General features: G+C 30.0%; 1 protein-coding gene across 1 annotated transcript in view; it reads left to right on the top strand.

The window, feature by feature from the left end:
• The first annotated feature begins 3552 nt into the window (after positions 1-3552).
• Positions 3553-12182, top strand: part of LOC124354292 (neprilysin-2-like) — a 40565-nt gene continuing 31935 nt past the window's right edge. The window contains exons 1-6 of the mRNA XM_046804631.1: positions 3553-3677; positions 6478-6525; positions 7590-7696; positions 8735-8873; positions 9917-10155; positions 11154-11330. Coding sequence (XP_046660587.1) covers positions 3626-3677; positions 6478-6525; positions 7590-7696; positions 8735-8873; positions 9917-10155; positions 11154-11330 — 762 coding nt within the window. The 5' untranslated portion in view covers positions 3553-3625. The remainder of the gene's footprint in view (positions 3678-6477; positions 6526-7589; positions 7697-8734; positions 8874-9916; positions 10156-11153; positions 11331-12182) is intronic.

Below are 12182 nucleotides of genomic sequence, written 5' to 3'. Positions count from 1 at the left end.
TGACCCAACAATGGGCAAAATTTCAAAATTACCATAACATTTGCGAGTGTCCAAATGATTGGAACGTAATGAGTTAGGAAAAATAACGCATTTTTAAACAGATACATATACTTAATAGTGAAAAATTGCTGATACGGTCCAAAAAGTACCCGAGCGTCACTGTGGAAGTTTTCACATTAGAAATGTTGTAGAAAATAAGATCTAAACAGTACCGTATGGCTATAAAAATGAAACAAAATCTGATATATTAGATGAATTAAATAAACCTGAAAACTTTGACGTATAAATGGAAGATGATCATCACTTTCAAAATTTTTAGAAAAAAAAACTAAAAAATATCAATTCTAAAATTGTTCAAACTCATAGTGGATTCTATAGAATTGCTGCAAAATGTTCAAAATGTAAGAGAAATAAGAGCAAATTTATAAGGAATCCAAATCAAAAACCTGTTAAGAAATAATTGGAGAATAAAGAAGAGAATGAGATTGAAGCTAAAGAAATTCATGCGCTAGAAAGAAATTTAACAAAATGAAAATTATAATATTAGGAATTGATGATTTATAGGCAGCAGATTTAGTTATAATGTCCAATTATTTGTATCAAAATGATGGATTTAAATATATGTTAAATGTTATTGATACTTTCTCAAAATATGCTTGGTCAAGAGCGATTAAAAGAAAAAAACGGTAAGGATGTTTCAAAAGCTTTCGAAGATCACAAACCTCCAAATCTATTGCATAATATAATGCTATAATATTTTGTATGTTCTTTTCACTAAATCCTCTACTATAAGGAGAACTTTCACTAATATATATTACAAAATGATTAGAATATAAAACACTTAAACCAAGAAAATAATTTGATTCTTCATCTAAATGAATAGGGTTTTCTAAGTTTAAAACTAATTTAGAGCTTTCTGAAGTCAATTTTCGAAGTTTCATTTTCGATATTTTAATGGAGAAATTTTTAAAGCAAAAAGATCAGATAATACTACTAACGTTTGAATAAAATAAGAAAGATCAACCAATCAAATTATTAATTGTTGGTTCGAGTGGACGTGGAAAAACAACTTTATTATTGAATTTCATCTACAGTAGGTTTATTCCTTATTCAAATTTGTTAATTATGAAAATCCTTGTCCTTATTTTATTGAAAATCAAGACGTTATTAAAGAATATTTTGTAATGTCTCGATATAAAAATATCTCTTGTATTTATCTTTTTCAATGCTTTTCAAAGGTTGATAAACAAGTTATAAGAAATAATTTGAATATTTTGCGTGTTTTTAAACAAGATGATCACTATACTGGAAATAGTTACAATAATTATGTTGGGTCTGATATGCGTTTTGATCACTTTAACGAGTTATGTGATAAAATTTGGAAAGAAGACTATGGATTTTTATACAAAGGTTTCTCATGCGGATAATTACGATCTGTCCGACGTACTTTTAAGATTATTCAGGTACAGTTTTCTTAGGTGGATAATACTATACTAGTTAATTATTAAAGTATTAATTTGAAGGCAAACATTGGATCTCCTGTTCATTATATTTTCCGGTTCGTACAAGCTACTAAAAGTCCGGATTTCTTTAACTTTTAACTCAATGTTTGCAAATCGTTACTTATAAAGTGCTTTTTCTTAACTTTTGAGGTTAAACGGGCTAGACTAATTTAATTTTATCTCCTAATAGTCCTAATCAGATAGTGCCAATTCTTATTTATTTTAATTTAAATACATTTCTAATGATGAAATTCTGAAAAACAAGTTTGCAATACTTCGTAAATTTCTAAAATTTACTCCGAGAAAGAGTTTTTAAGAAACACTATAAATTAACCGAACATTTATGAATATTGGGAATAATTGTTTATCTTGGCTATTTACCCCGATTCACTATTAGCTGGGTATTGCACACCCCCGAGTGAGGTTGTGTGGTTACGTCTCGACCTGCATGTAGGTAGGTCCGTGACAAACTTTATTCGGCTTTTGCGCTAGAAGAGAAATAACCCGACCTGGGCAATCACTTTTTTCTCACGTCGGGCGGGTAGTGGGTGTTTTGGGTTTCCCCATCTCATGTGCACCTCGCTGATTACGCTTACCTAAAACACATTCTTGGTGTTACGCTCCGGCCAATTTATGAATAATATATTCGCTCCTCGAATATTATATTAATAACTGTTGTAAATATTTCGGTTACTGTCTGGATACGGATTTCGAGCTTAAAATATAATTGTATTAATTAAAATAAAGTAATGTATAATTATTCTATTAGAATTTATTAAAATTTTTAGAGAAGTAAACGGTATTTACTCGAGTATTGTAACCTTTAACGCCTGTATAATATCTCAACCTGATACGTTGTAATTATATATAAATAAAATATACTCCTTCGGACCTAATAAAGAAAAAAACGTTACCGGTGTCACCTTTCATATCACTGCCACAGGCTACCAGTTTGAAAGAGATTACATAAAGAAAGTAGAAGTATGGAAAAATATATTAAATTACACTGTACCTATACCATAAGACATAACTTTTAATTTAACTTTATTCGCCTCTGGTGAGCAATGAAAAGAGATGCTTCTAAGTTTAGGCTTAGTGTAGAAACCTAATATTACCCAATAGGATTTTTGCATTACTCAGCTAGTTCCTTTAATACTCGGTTTCGTAGTAAGTTAATCTAATATGTACTGTATAAAATCAACTCTTTTAGACTTGAAGATATTCTTTAAAAGTTCAGTTAGTGCTTTAATTTTAGAAATTTGAATGAAGTATTATTACAATATTTTTTAAATTGTGTTTAAAGTAATTAAATAACTTTGTAGAATTCCTTTGCTTGTCTTAACCTCATATATTTTTATGGGCAATGTTCACCGTGGACCAGTGTAAGTTTGGTGGTAATAAGCACAAAAATACTCTTATACTGAACTGATCCTGAGCTACTCCACTTTGGCTTTATTCAGATGTACACAAATATTGCTCCAAAAAATGATGTTATTGAGTTGAACATGTTTGCAATCCCATAATCTATACAACACCAATGATCTAAATTAGTACAATTACGTATTATGTTACAACATAAAATTTATGGAATTATTATAGTTCCAAGATAATTATTTATATTTTACTATTGCAAAATTACTCTTATCACAAACTTTGAAGCGAATTTCTTTTAAATATAAATTTTGGTTTTATTTTCAAGTTATTTTTAACTCATAATTTCCATAAAGAGTTTTCTAGCTCCCCATTGCTATGTAGTTATTTTTTCTCATTGAATACGAGTTAGTTCGTAGTTCGGAATATATGGAAAATCGCAGTTGTAACTAAAAGTCAAAGAAGTGCTAAAATAGTCTTTAATTTCAAGGAAAGAGTGGCTGTAAAATGTACTCAGTAAATTATGGCATTTATTGCAGAACGTTAAATAAATGTACAATAAATAAATCAAAATTTTACACAATCAACAGCTGATGTGCAATATCTATTTAATAGTCAAAGATTTTACTAGCAATTTCAACATTTGTTATAAATAACCAATGCCCATAACTTAATAGTCCTTCAGTGATGTGTCAGAGAGAATGGTAGCTGACTGATACATACAACAAAAGTTGCCTTTGTACACTGGCAACATGTCACACAATGGATGGACTTTCCTCGTAATATTATTTACCTTTGGTTCATGTAAGTAAATCATTACATATTCTTATTGTACGTTTTGTATTTTTAATGTATACACAAAACAATTTATTAATACACAGTAATATATTTATTAAAATACATAATTTTTTTATAATTTTGGAAAGTAAATTTTAAGTATGGTAAACAAAAGTGAATGAATGTTTTAGCAAGTGCGAGTAACAGTTGTCTATTCATTTGAGCACATTAGGTTATTATGTACTATATTTAATTGATAAAGATGCTAACCAATAAATCAAAGGGAGAGTACAGAACTAGCTACAGTAACCACCGTATGATTGTATTATTGTAGTTTAAAGGGTTATCCGTGGCATTGATTTATTGATAATGGTTTTTTATTTACTAATTATAAATGGGCAGTACTTCACACCCTTCCACTGATAAAAACTTCAGACTCTTTAAATTAAAAAGTTGGGTGGGCTTTGGGGCCAAATCAGCGAACATGTTTTAATTGTCATGTTTAAGATTTTTAAAGGAAATTTCAAGTGAACACGGAAAAATTTTGTAAAAGAGTAAATAACCGCAGGATTTTTTTCTCTAGTTAAGAAAATGTATGTAGTTACAGACTACAATCTGACAGAATGATAGAAATGCTTATTAAAAATATTTCTTGTAAGAATTTGTAGAAGAATCATGTTGAACATTTGAAAATCTTGATACAGTTTTTATGAGTTTAATATTAAAGAATATTGAAATAACAATGGTCATCACTAGGAGCAAAAGAGGTTGTTTTTGGTGCGCAATCGTATTTTACGTACGAAGAAAATGATATTACAAATTTAAAACAACACAAACCTTATAAGTTAACTTTAAGTCACACAGATACCTCAAAATAATCTTTAATTAAATTACACAGATAACTCAAAATAATGAAACTCGATATCCTATAACATAATACTGCTAGGCCTACAGCAATGCACTCTTAACGACCTATTATTTACATTTGAAAGGTAAGGTTTATCGTGGAGTTAGCATTGCCATTAATGTTGATGCCTTTGTTTAAATAAGGTTTTTTGAAGGACTGAAATGTGTTGGTTTATATTCGTATTATCTTCAAAATTTTCTAGTTCGCTGTAAAAAAATGCCATCAACTGTGAAATACCTTTCCAATTTGTCATTCTTTTCTCTTTCTATTTTTGTGCTATATTAGAATTTTAAACGTTCGAGATTGAGTTCCAAAGATCTTTAGCAACATTTACGTTTAGTTATAGTCTTTGATATGCCCTCCTGCAACACTCGAAGAGTGCCATCATCTTTGTCTCTTTTAAGTGAAAATATCACCACCTCCTTCAACCTGCATGGTTACTGGTTATCTTCTAACTGTATGACCTGTAACCGTCAGGGAGTTATAAACTGAAAATTAAGGAATTTAACAATATTTTTCGGAACAATGGCATCCAACTGATCGTGTGGAATCCAACATGCTGAGTTGAACATCCCGTTTCAGTAGCCTTCACATAATCTGTTACTTTTTATATGAGAAAGGCGCAATACTCTATACCTTTGGTACATATCATAGCTATACTTCGTTTATACTAGTAAAACTCCTTTATCGATAATTTTTTTCATACTTCACAAATATCTGGAGTATCCATCACCAACTAGTTTCAGTTGATATTTCAGATTGCTGTGAAAAGGTTAGCAAAACATTCACTTCAATATTATAAATTAGTAGTTTTCATTACTAGCAGCAAAAGCGGTTGTTTTTAATGCGCAACCGTGTATTACGAATGAGGGAAAGCCGATCGGAAATCCATCAAATGCCTAAAGATGTGTTTGCTCCGTGTGGTGAACAACAGTTTTTTACCATAAAGAAAACAAAAATATAACTTATACGTTATAGTAAATGCACATAGTTATACTGACTAGTTAAAATACCAAAAGCAGCTATATTTTGTGCATTTAATTCTCCTAAAATACAAGCAGCTACCCGCAACTTCTCACGCTTTTCGTATTATTTTTTTGAAGTCAATGTTTTCTTTAACTTTGATATATATATCGAAGTGAAATGTTTTCTTTGCGTTGAGTCAAATTAGAAGTTCATATGTAAGTGCATAATACAATTTTTTAAATAATGTTTATATAAACACAAGCATACATTAACTGCATAAGTCATCGTGTACGACATACAGTCATATTGTTTACCGTCAGAAAGTTATGACGTATTAAGGTAGATATTATTGTTTTTATTGCGTTATGAGTTATTTTAAATCAATAAATTCGACTCTCTTATGGAGATGTGAAACAACAGGTTCAGGGTGCTCAGTAAAATAATGTTCGATTAGTTTAATTTTGATGCTTTTAAAAAATGGTGTCATATTCGGGAAGGAAATTTAAAAAACACGTGTTAATATTAATATTCTGGTAATTGTAGTAATCATAAATTTTGGAAACAATGAAGGAGATTATCTTATGGACACAACAATATTTTATATATGTCCTATTTAATTATGTTTACAAAATGTTTTACAGTTTTCAAAAACATATTAAACGTACATTTTTTATTTGTAATCTGATGACACAAATCCACAAACTTATTATTATTATTATTTTTTCATTGTTATTTTTTAATTATGTTATTTTAATTTCGTACTTATTTTATTTTTGGAATTTATTATTTAACCTTTTGATCAACCTAAAAAAATTACAACCAGTAGTTGTCCAAATTTCACTGTTAAAAATTAATTTAAGGTGCACAATACTACAGTAAGTGAATAAACGACTGAGTATTACGGCAAGTCAGATAGTTCAGAATTATGTTACAGAGAGCTATTATAATTTTCAGGTGAATCAATCCGACCCATATGCAAAACAGATGACTGTAAGAAAACTGGTAAGTCATTCTTGATCTACTGTTTTAGAAGTTAAAATTGTACTATTGTCTAAGGAACCACTAATGACGAACTATCGAGCATATATTTAAGAAGCATATATTAGCAACCAATTGGTCGTAAATTTACCATTTCTTTATGTCAAACACAAACACACACACACATACACTTTTAAGTACAAATAAAATATATACAGGTAACCAATTTTATCGGTCCCATAAGCATGTAATATATATATATATATATATATATATATATATATATATATATATATATATATATATATATACATGCTTTTGAATATAAATAAAATGTATATGAATATTTAATCTTTATAAGTATAAATGTATTTTAAAAGAATATGTTAAGAATACAAATGGGTAAAATATTTATTCTGAAATATGTGTATGTATCGAAACAAGAAATACGTAACATATTGAGGAGTTAATTGCTATAAAATTAACTGTAAAAACACGAAAACCGGATTTCTTTGTCAGACTAAGAGGAACCTATATATGAAGTTTAATTCCATAGGACTTTTATATCAAGAGTTATCACAGGACACGACATGATTTTAAGAGGGACCTGTTGGGTATTCATTAAAGAGGGCGTTTTTTGTGTCCAGTTGGACATGAAAAGTAGACATAAAGCACAAAGGAACTTTAAATTACTGGTAAAGTGCAATAACATTAAATACTAACATTACTGACATCATGAGGGAATACGATTTTATTCTATCATCGCTCCCTCCATGCTCATGAACTTGGCTCGCAAAGAAAAGCTGCAAAAATAAATATTATGTAAAGATCAAATAGTTACACAATTCTACCTAGGACAGAAACCATATATGATAAAATAACATAAAATAAACAAAAACTTATCTTTTGTACAGCTTTTTAAGTAAAGTTTGCAAAAACAAATTTAGGTTAAAATAATGAGTCACAAACAGAGTTCGTTAAAGTGTATGTGTTTAATAAAAATTGAAACATTTATGTATATACTATATAAACTTTATAAATATATGCAACACAATTATTACAACAAGCGTTTCATTGCTTTTTGCCAGCCGATAGAATCCTGAACTACATGGATCCTTCTGTTAGGCCCTGTGATGACTTCTACAAATTTGCTTGCGGGAAATTCCTGGAATCTGCAGAACTCCGAGATGATATGGTACGTCCAGTTTGTAAGCTATCGTTAAATATATTTAAAACGCAGAAATATATGTATATTATTGAATTATCGTAAACTACGTTTTTATTATAAACTGTCAAACTAAAACCTACTATTATTTTTATTGAATTGAAATAGATTATATACGTTAATCATTTTAAATTTTAATATAAAAATATTAACTTATTCAACTCAGACTACGTTCGACCAGTTGAATTTCGTCATGGTCCACCGATAAGGTGACCATGGCCTGGTTAAGTTCGTACGGCGACTATCGCGTAGAATTAGATAACCGAGTCAACCAACGACGAGCGGGGCTGCTCCTTTGATGTGCGGCCGATGAGCGACCCCGTAAGTAGTCCTACTCAAATATCAGTAGTGGTTCGAGAAACACCCTCCGGAGAAATTTCACATATTAAATCATTGACTTTAATTTCAGTAATAAAACATATAGTATTTTGTTATAAAAATATTTGCAAATATTATGTCGGTTTTGGTTACTTTATGCTATACAACAGATTATATATTATCTCATTTGTCTAACTGAACAGTGATAAATTAATCAACCAAAAAAGGCCTAGCATTAGTTGGATTTAAATTACATATCATATTTAGTTTGAAGAAAAGCGCATGCGATTGTTAATTGCCTTGCCACGACTGTAAGCACGAGCCGAGGTTTCATATTTTATAATAAGGAAGGCTCTCGCAATTATCTTGGAAATGTCATAAAGTACGAGTAACAAAAGGTGTAAATGATTGTTTATGTCCTTTGAATGATAAGTTTCATCTACGAATTTAAAAAGACTTCCTTCATCACATTAGATTGTATCATTGTCATAGATCTATCTGTTGAATGTTATAATGACAATGCCTGAAAGTTATAATCAACGCCAGATTTTCACGTTTCCAGCATCTATAATATTTTAGTTGTTTTTTCAGATAATACACGTTGATAGTTCGGATATCAAAACCTATTCATTAGGCATTTGTTACCTATTACTTAATAGTTTTGTTATAATGATTAAACTATGATTTCAGACAGAAAACTCTTCGTTCAGCCAAGTTAATGATATACTGGAAGATCAGTTGAAGGCTATAGTTTTCGAAGAGTCAAGACCTGATGAACCTTACCCATACCAGACAATGAAACATTTGTTTTATCTTTGTTTAGATGAAGGTAAATGTATAATAAATTGAGACGAATTCATTGACAAGCGTGCATGACTGTTTGTTGATATTGTAAAATTATGGATAAAACATAGTAATCTACATTTGCAGCTATAAACAAAATATTTTTATGAAAAAGGACTGATATAAATATGATAATTGAAATATAATAATCTTGTACACCTAACAAGTAAGACTAATGGTCATAAAACTTCTACTACTTCTCTACATCTAAGGAAACTGAATATTATTTAAATGATAATTACTGAAGTAATAAGTATTACATTATTATCATACATAAATTAGGATTCATAACATCATGCATAAACTAGTAGTATAAACAGAATACTTTTCATTACTGTTTATTCTATTAACCGCAATGTTACTTCAATCGGAGAGACTTTCATTAAAATGTTTTATTTTTAATTGTTATTTTATAAAATCTTTATTGCTCCTCGCTTATTTTCTGAGTATAAATATTGATGACTATATGATATGATGACTATAAACACTATTCAACAAGAATTAAAATACACTACGTAAAATTCAACAATACTATGTGTAATTTCACTGCCTTTAAATTTGTATATTCAATTATAGATAGGTTTTATTATCTAAGATTCAAAATGTTGTGTGATTAAACAAAATAATTAAAACATATTTCTTACTATACTTTGAAAAAGTATTCAAAAGATCAAATTTAAATATATTATGTGTAAAATAAATAAAATGTTTAAACATTTAACACATGATACATTTTTATTTTGTTTCTAAACTACATTAACTAAGGTTAAATTTATCTTACAAAGTAATTAATTGCAATTACATTGGTTATGTTTTATCTAGCCTTTTGGGTACGTGTTTGTTGTAAACCGTGTACGTATCTGTGTTTCTGTTAATGGAAGTTTTACATGTATATTTTTGTAAAAGGGTGTTGTGTATTTATAATTAAATTAAATTACAGAAATTAATTAAAACATGAACTACTACATAATTTCAATTGATAATTTTCAATTCTAAAAATAAAGAAAAAAATTGTAAATACTCTTGCAGTTGATACATACTGGAATAACTCTCGGTCTATAGACAAGATAGATGCCAGAGGAGTAAATCCAGCGTTCTCCAGGCTGGCAGCTGCTGGAGGCTGGCCGGTGCTGGGAAACTGGAGCGAGTTTGGCTGGAGCTTCCTGGAGACTGAAATACGACTGAGAAACCTCTCTATCGGTGGCGGAAGTCTCTTCCAGATATCCGTATCCATTGATGCCATGAATACCAGCAAACGTGTCATCAAGGTGTGTTTTGTGTGTATTGCCATAGCTAAGGACGATATTAGATGAGAAGGAAAGACGAGCTTATCCTTCTTTTGTCATTAATTTTACATGAATTACAGTAAGGAATATAAAATCCTAGAGTTTCAAGAGTGAAGTATATATGGAAATGACTGTAGTATTTGTGAAGGTTTTGAAAATGTAGCATTACGTGTTGTGTTATTTTCCGTTTAAACCTTTAGCTTTGATAAGCTCGAGCTGTTAGACACAGATAAGTTGAAATTTGAAGTGATATTTTACAGTCGAAAGTTTCAAAGTGATAATAATTTTAGTATTTTCAATTGCTTTCCTATGATGTTTATAGAGTATACTCTTGAACATAACATTGAAGTCTGTTAAGCATGAAACTTGATGTTGTATGCTAACTAATAAAAATATGAAACATGAGTGGATGCCAAATATTCTTTAGTAAACAAATGACAGACAATTTTATTTGATATAAAATACAAATCGATTGCTAGACACACGGAAACACTGGTGTCTGCTCTAATCTTTTATTTTGAAATCGTAAAGTATAAGGTTAGTAAAGATTAGAGGTTCGAAAACAAAAAACAGAGTATGCTTAAACCAACTCCACCACCACAAATAAAATTGTAACGTATCTATCATTCACCGGAAACTAAATAAAAAAGAATTTAAAAAAATCAAAGTTCGATTACCACGTTGTAACAGAGTTCAAACCCCTAAATGTCTGATTAATCATTTACTTAGTGTTTAATAGCCGAAGAAGAGAGCAAATCTTTCTTCTTGAAACGTTGTGTTCAATTTTTGTTGGACACACCATTGTGGTAATCATCTGTAATCCTGGACTGGTTACAAATGATCCATTATCAATGTTGAACTTCAAATGATTGAGCTCGTTAGCTGTAAATAATACAGTAAACAATTGCTGAAATAATAAGATAAAAGTTCTTTGAAATGAATTGAAATTAACACTTTTTAATGCCGATATATTTATACAGATTGACCAGGCCGGCTTGGGACTGCCACGGGAGTTTCTAGTCAAGGGACTGAGCGACCCCATAGTCCAGGCCTACTACAGTTACATGGTGGACATAGCGGAGATGTACGGAGCAGATAGACGACTGGCACAAGTGAAACTCAACGAGAGTTTGATGTTCGAGATAGAGCTAGCAAAGGTAAATTAAACAGTGCCATTTAACTTCATAGGACTCTCCAATGTTAGACTAGTATATACTGAGGCTGAATAGGAAATTCAATATTTAACTGGATATAAACCAATGGATGGAAAACTGTCATAAGTGACGTCAGAGAGCCAATAGGCTATAAATAATTGAGCCCGTATGAAAAGGCGTGCATGCAAAAAAGTTTTATCACCAGCAAATGAATTCTTATATATATATAAGTAGATATGAATATGGGGTTTCTAGCTCACTTTTGGGACAGACGGTAAATCAATGAAAAATACTGTTTAAAGGACAACAAACGAATCTGTAACTCACGAATGAAAAATTACCGAATCTATAGCTGTTTCCTTCTACTTTCTTGAGCTGTCAAATCAATCTATTTGAAATGTCTCGAATAAACGAAAAAAATCTTCTACTCTACAAAATTGACAGTAACACAGTCTTTATCTTTAATAGTCTTCTTTCCAGTAACAACCAAGTGTAATTTATCATGTTTATTCAATTCTTTAATCTTTTTTTCATCCAAAACATTCAAAAGTCTGTTCGGTAAGTGTACTTTATTATCTTCCAACTCGGCAATTATTGTAAACCCGAATTTATCTTTCATTTTCTCCAGATTCAAATTTTGTATTTCTTATTTTCTTCTAATTCATTTAACTTCTTATATTCTTTAAACTTGAATTCACCAACAGCGTTTCAACTCTTTCAAGAACTCCATTTAGATAGAAAAAATTTAAAGACGGAAAAAATGAAATTTGCTAACAATCACTCGAGAAGTCGAGGGAATTGCCAACATCTTCATTGTTTGACGAGGTTCTTCATTTAATTTTCTCCAAATGTACT

The sequence above is a fragment of the Homalodisca vitripennis genome, chromosome 2 (assembly GCF_021130785.1).
Source record: "Homalodisca vitripennis isolate AUS2020 chromosome 2, UT_GWSS_2.1, whole genome shotgun sequence".
Taxonomy (NCBI): Eukaryota; Metazoa; Arthropoda; class Insecta; order Hemiptera; family Cicadellidae; genus Homalodisca; species Homalodisca vitripennis.
This window is presented reverse-complemented; position numbering and strand designations above follow the sequence as displayed.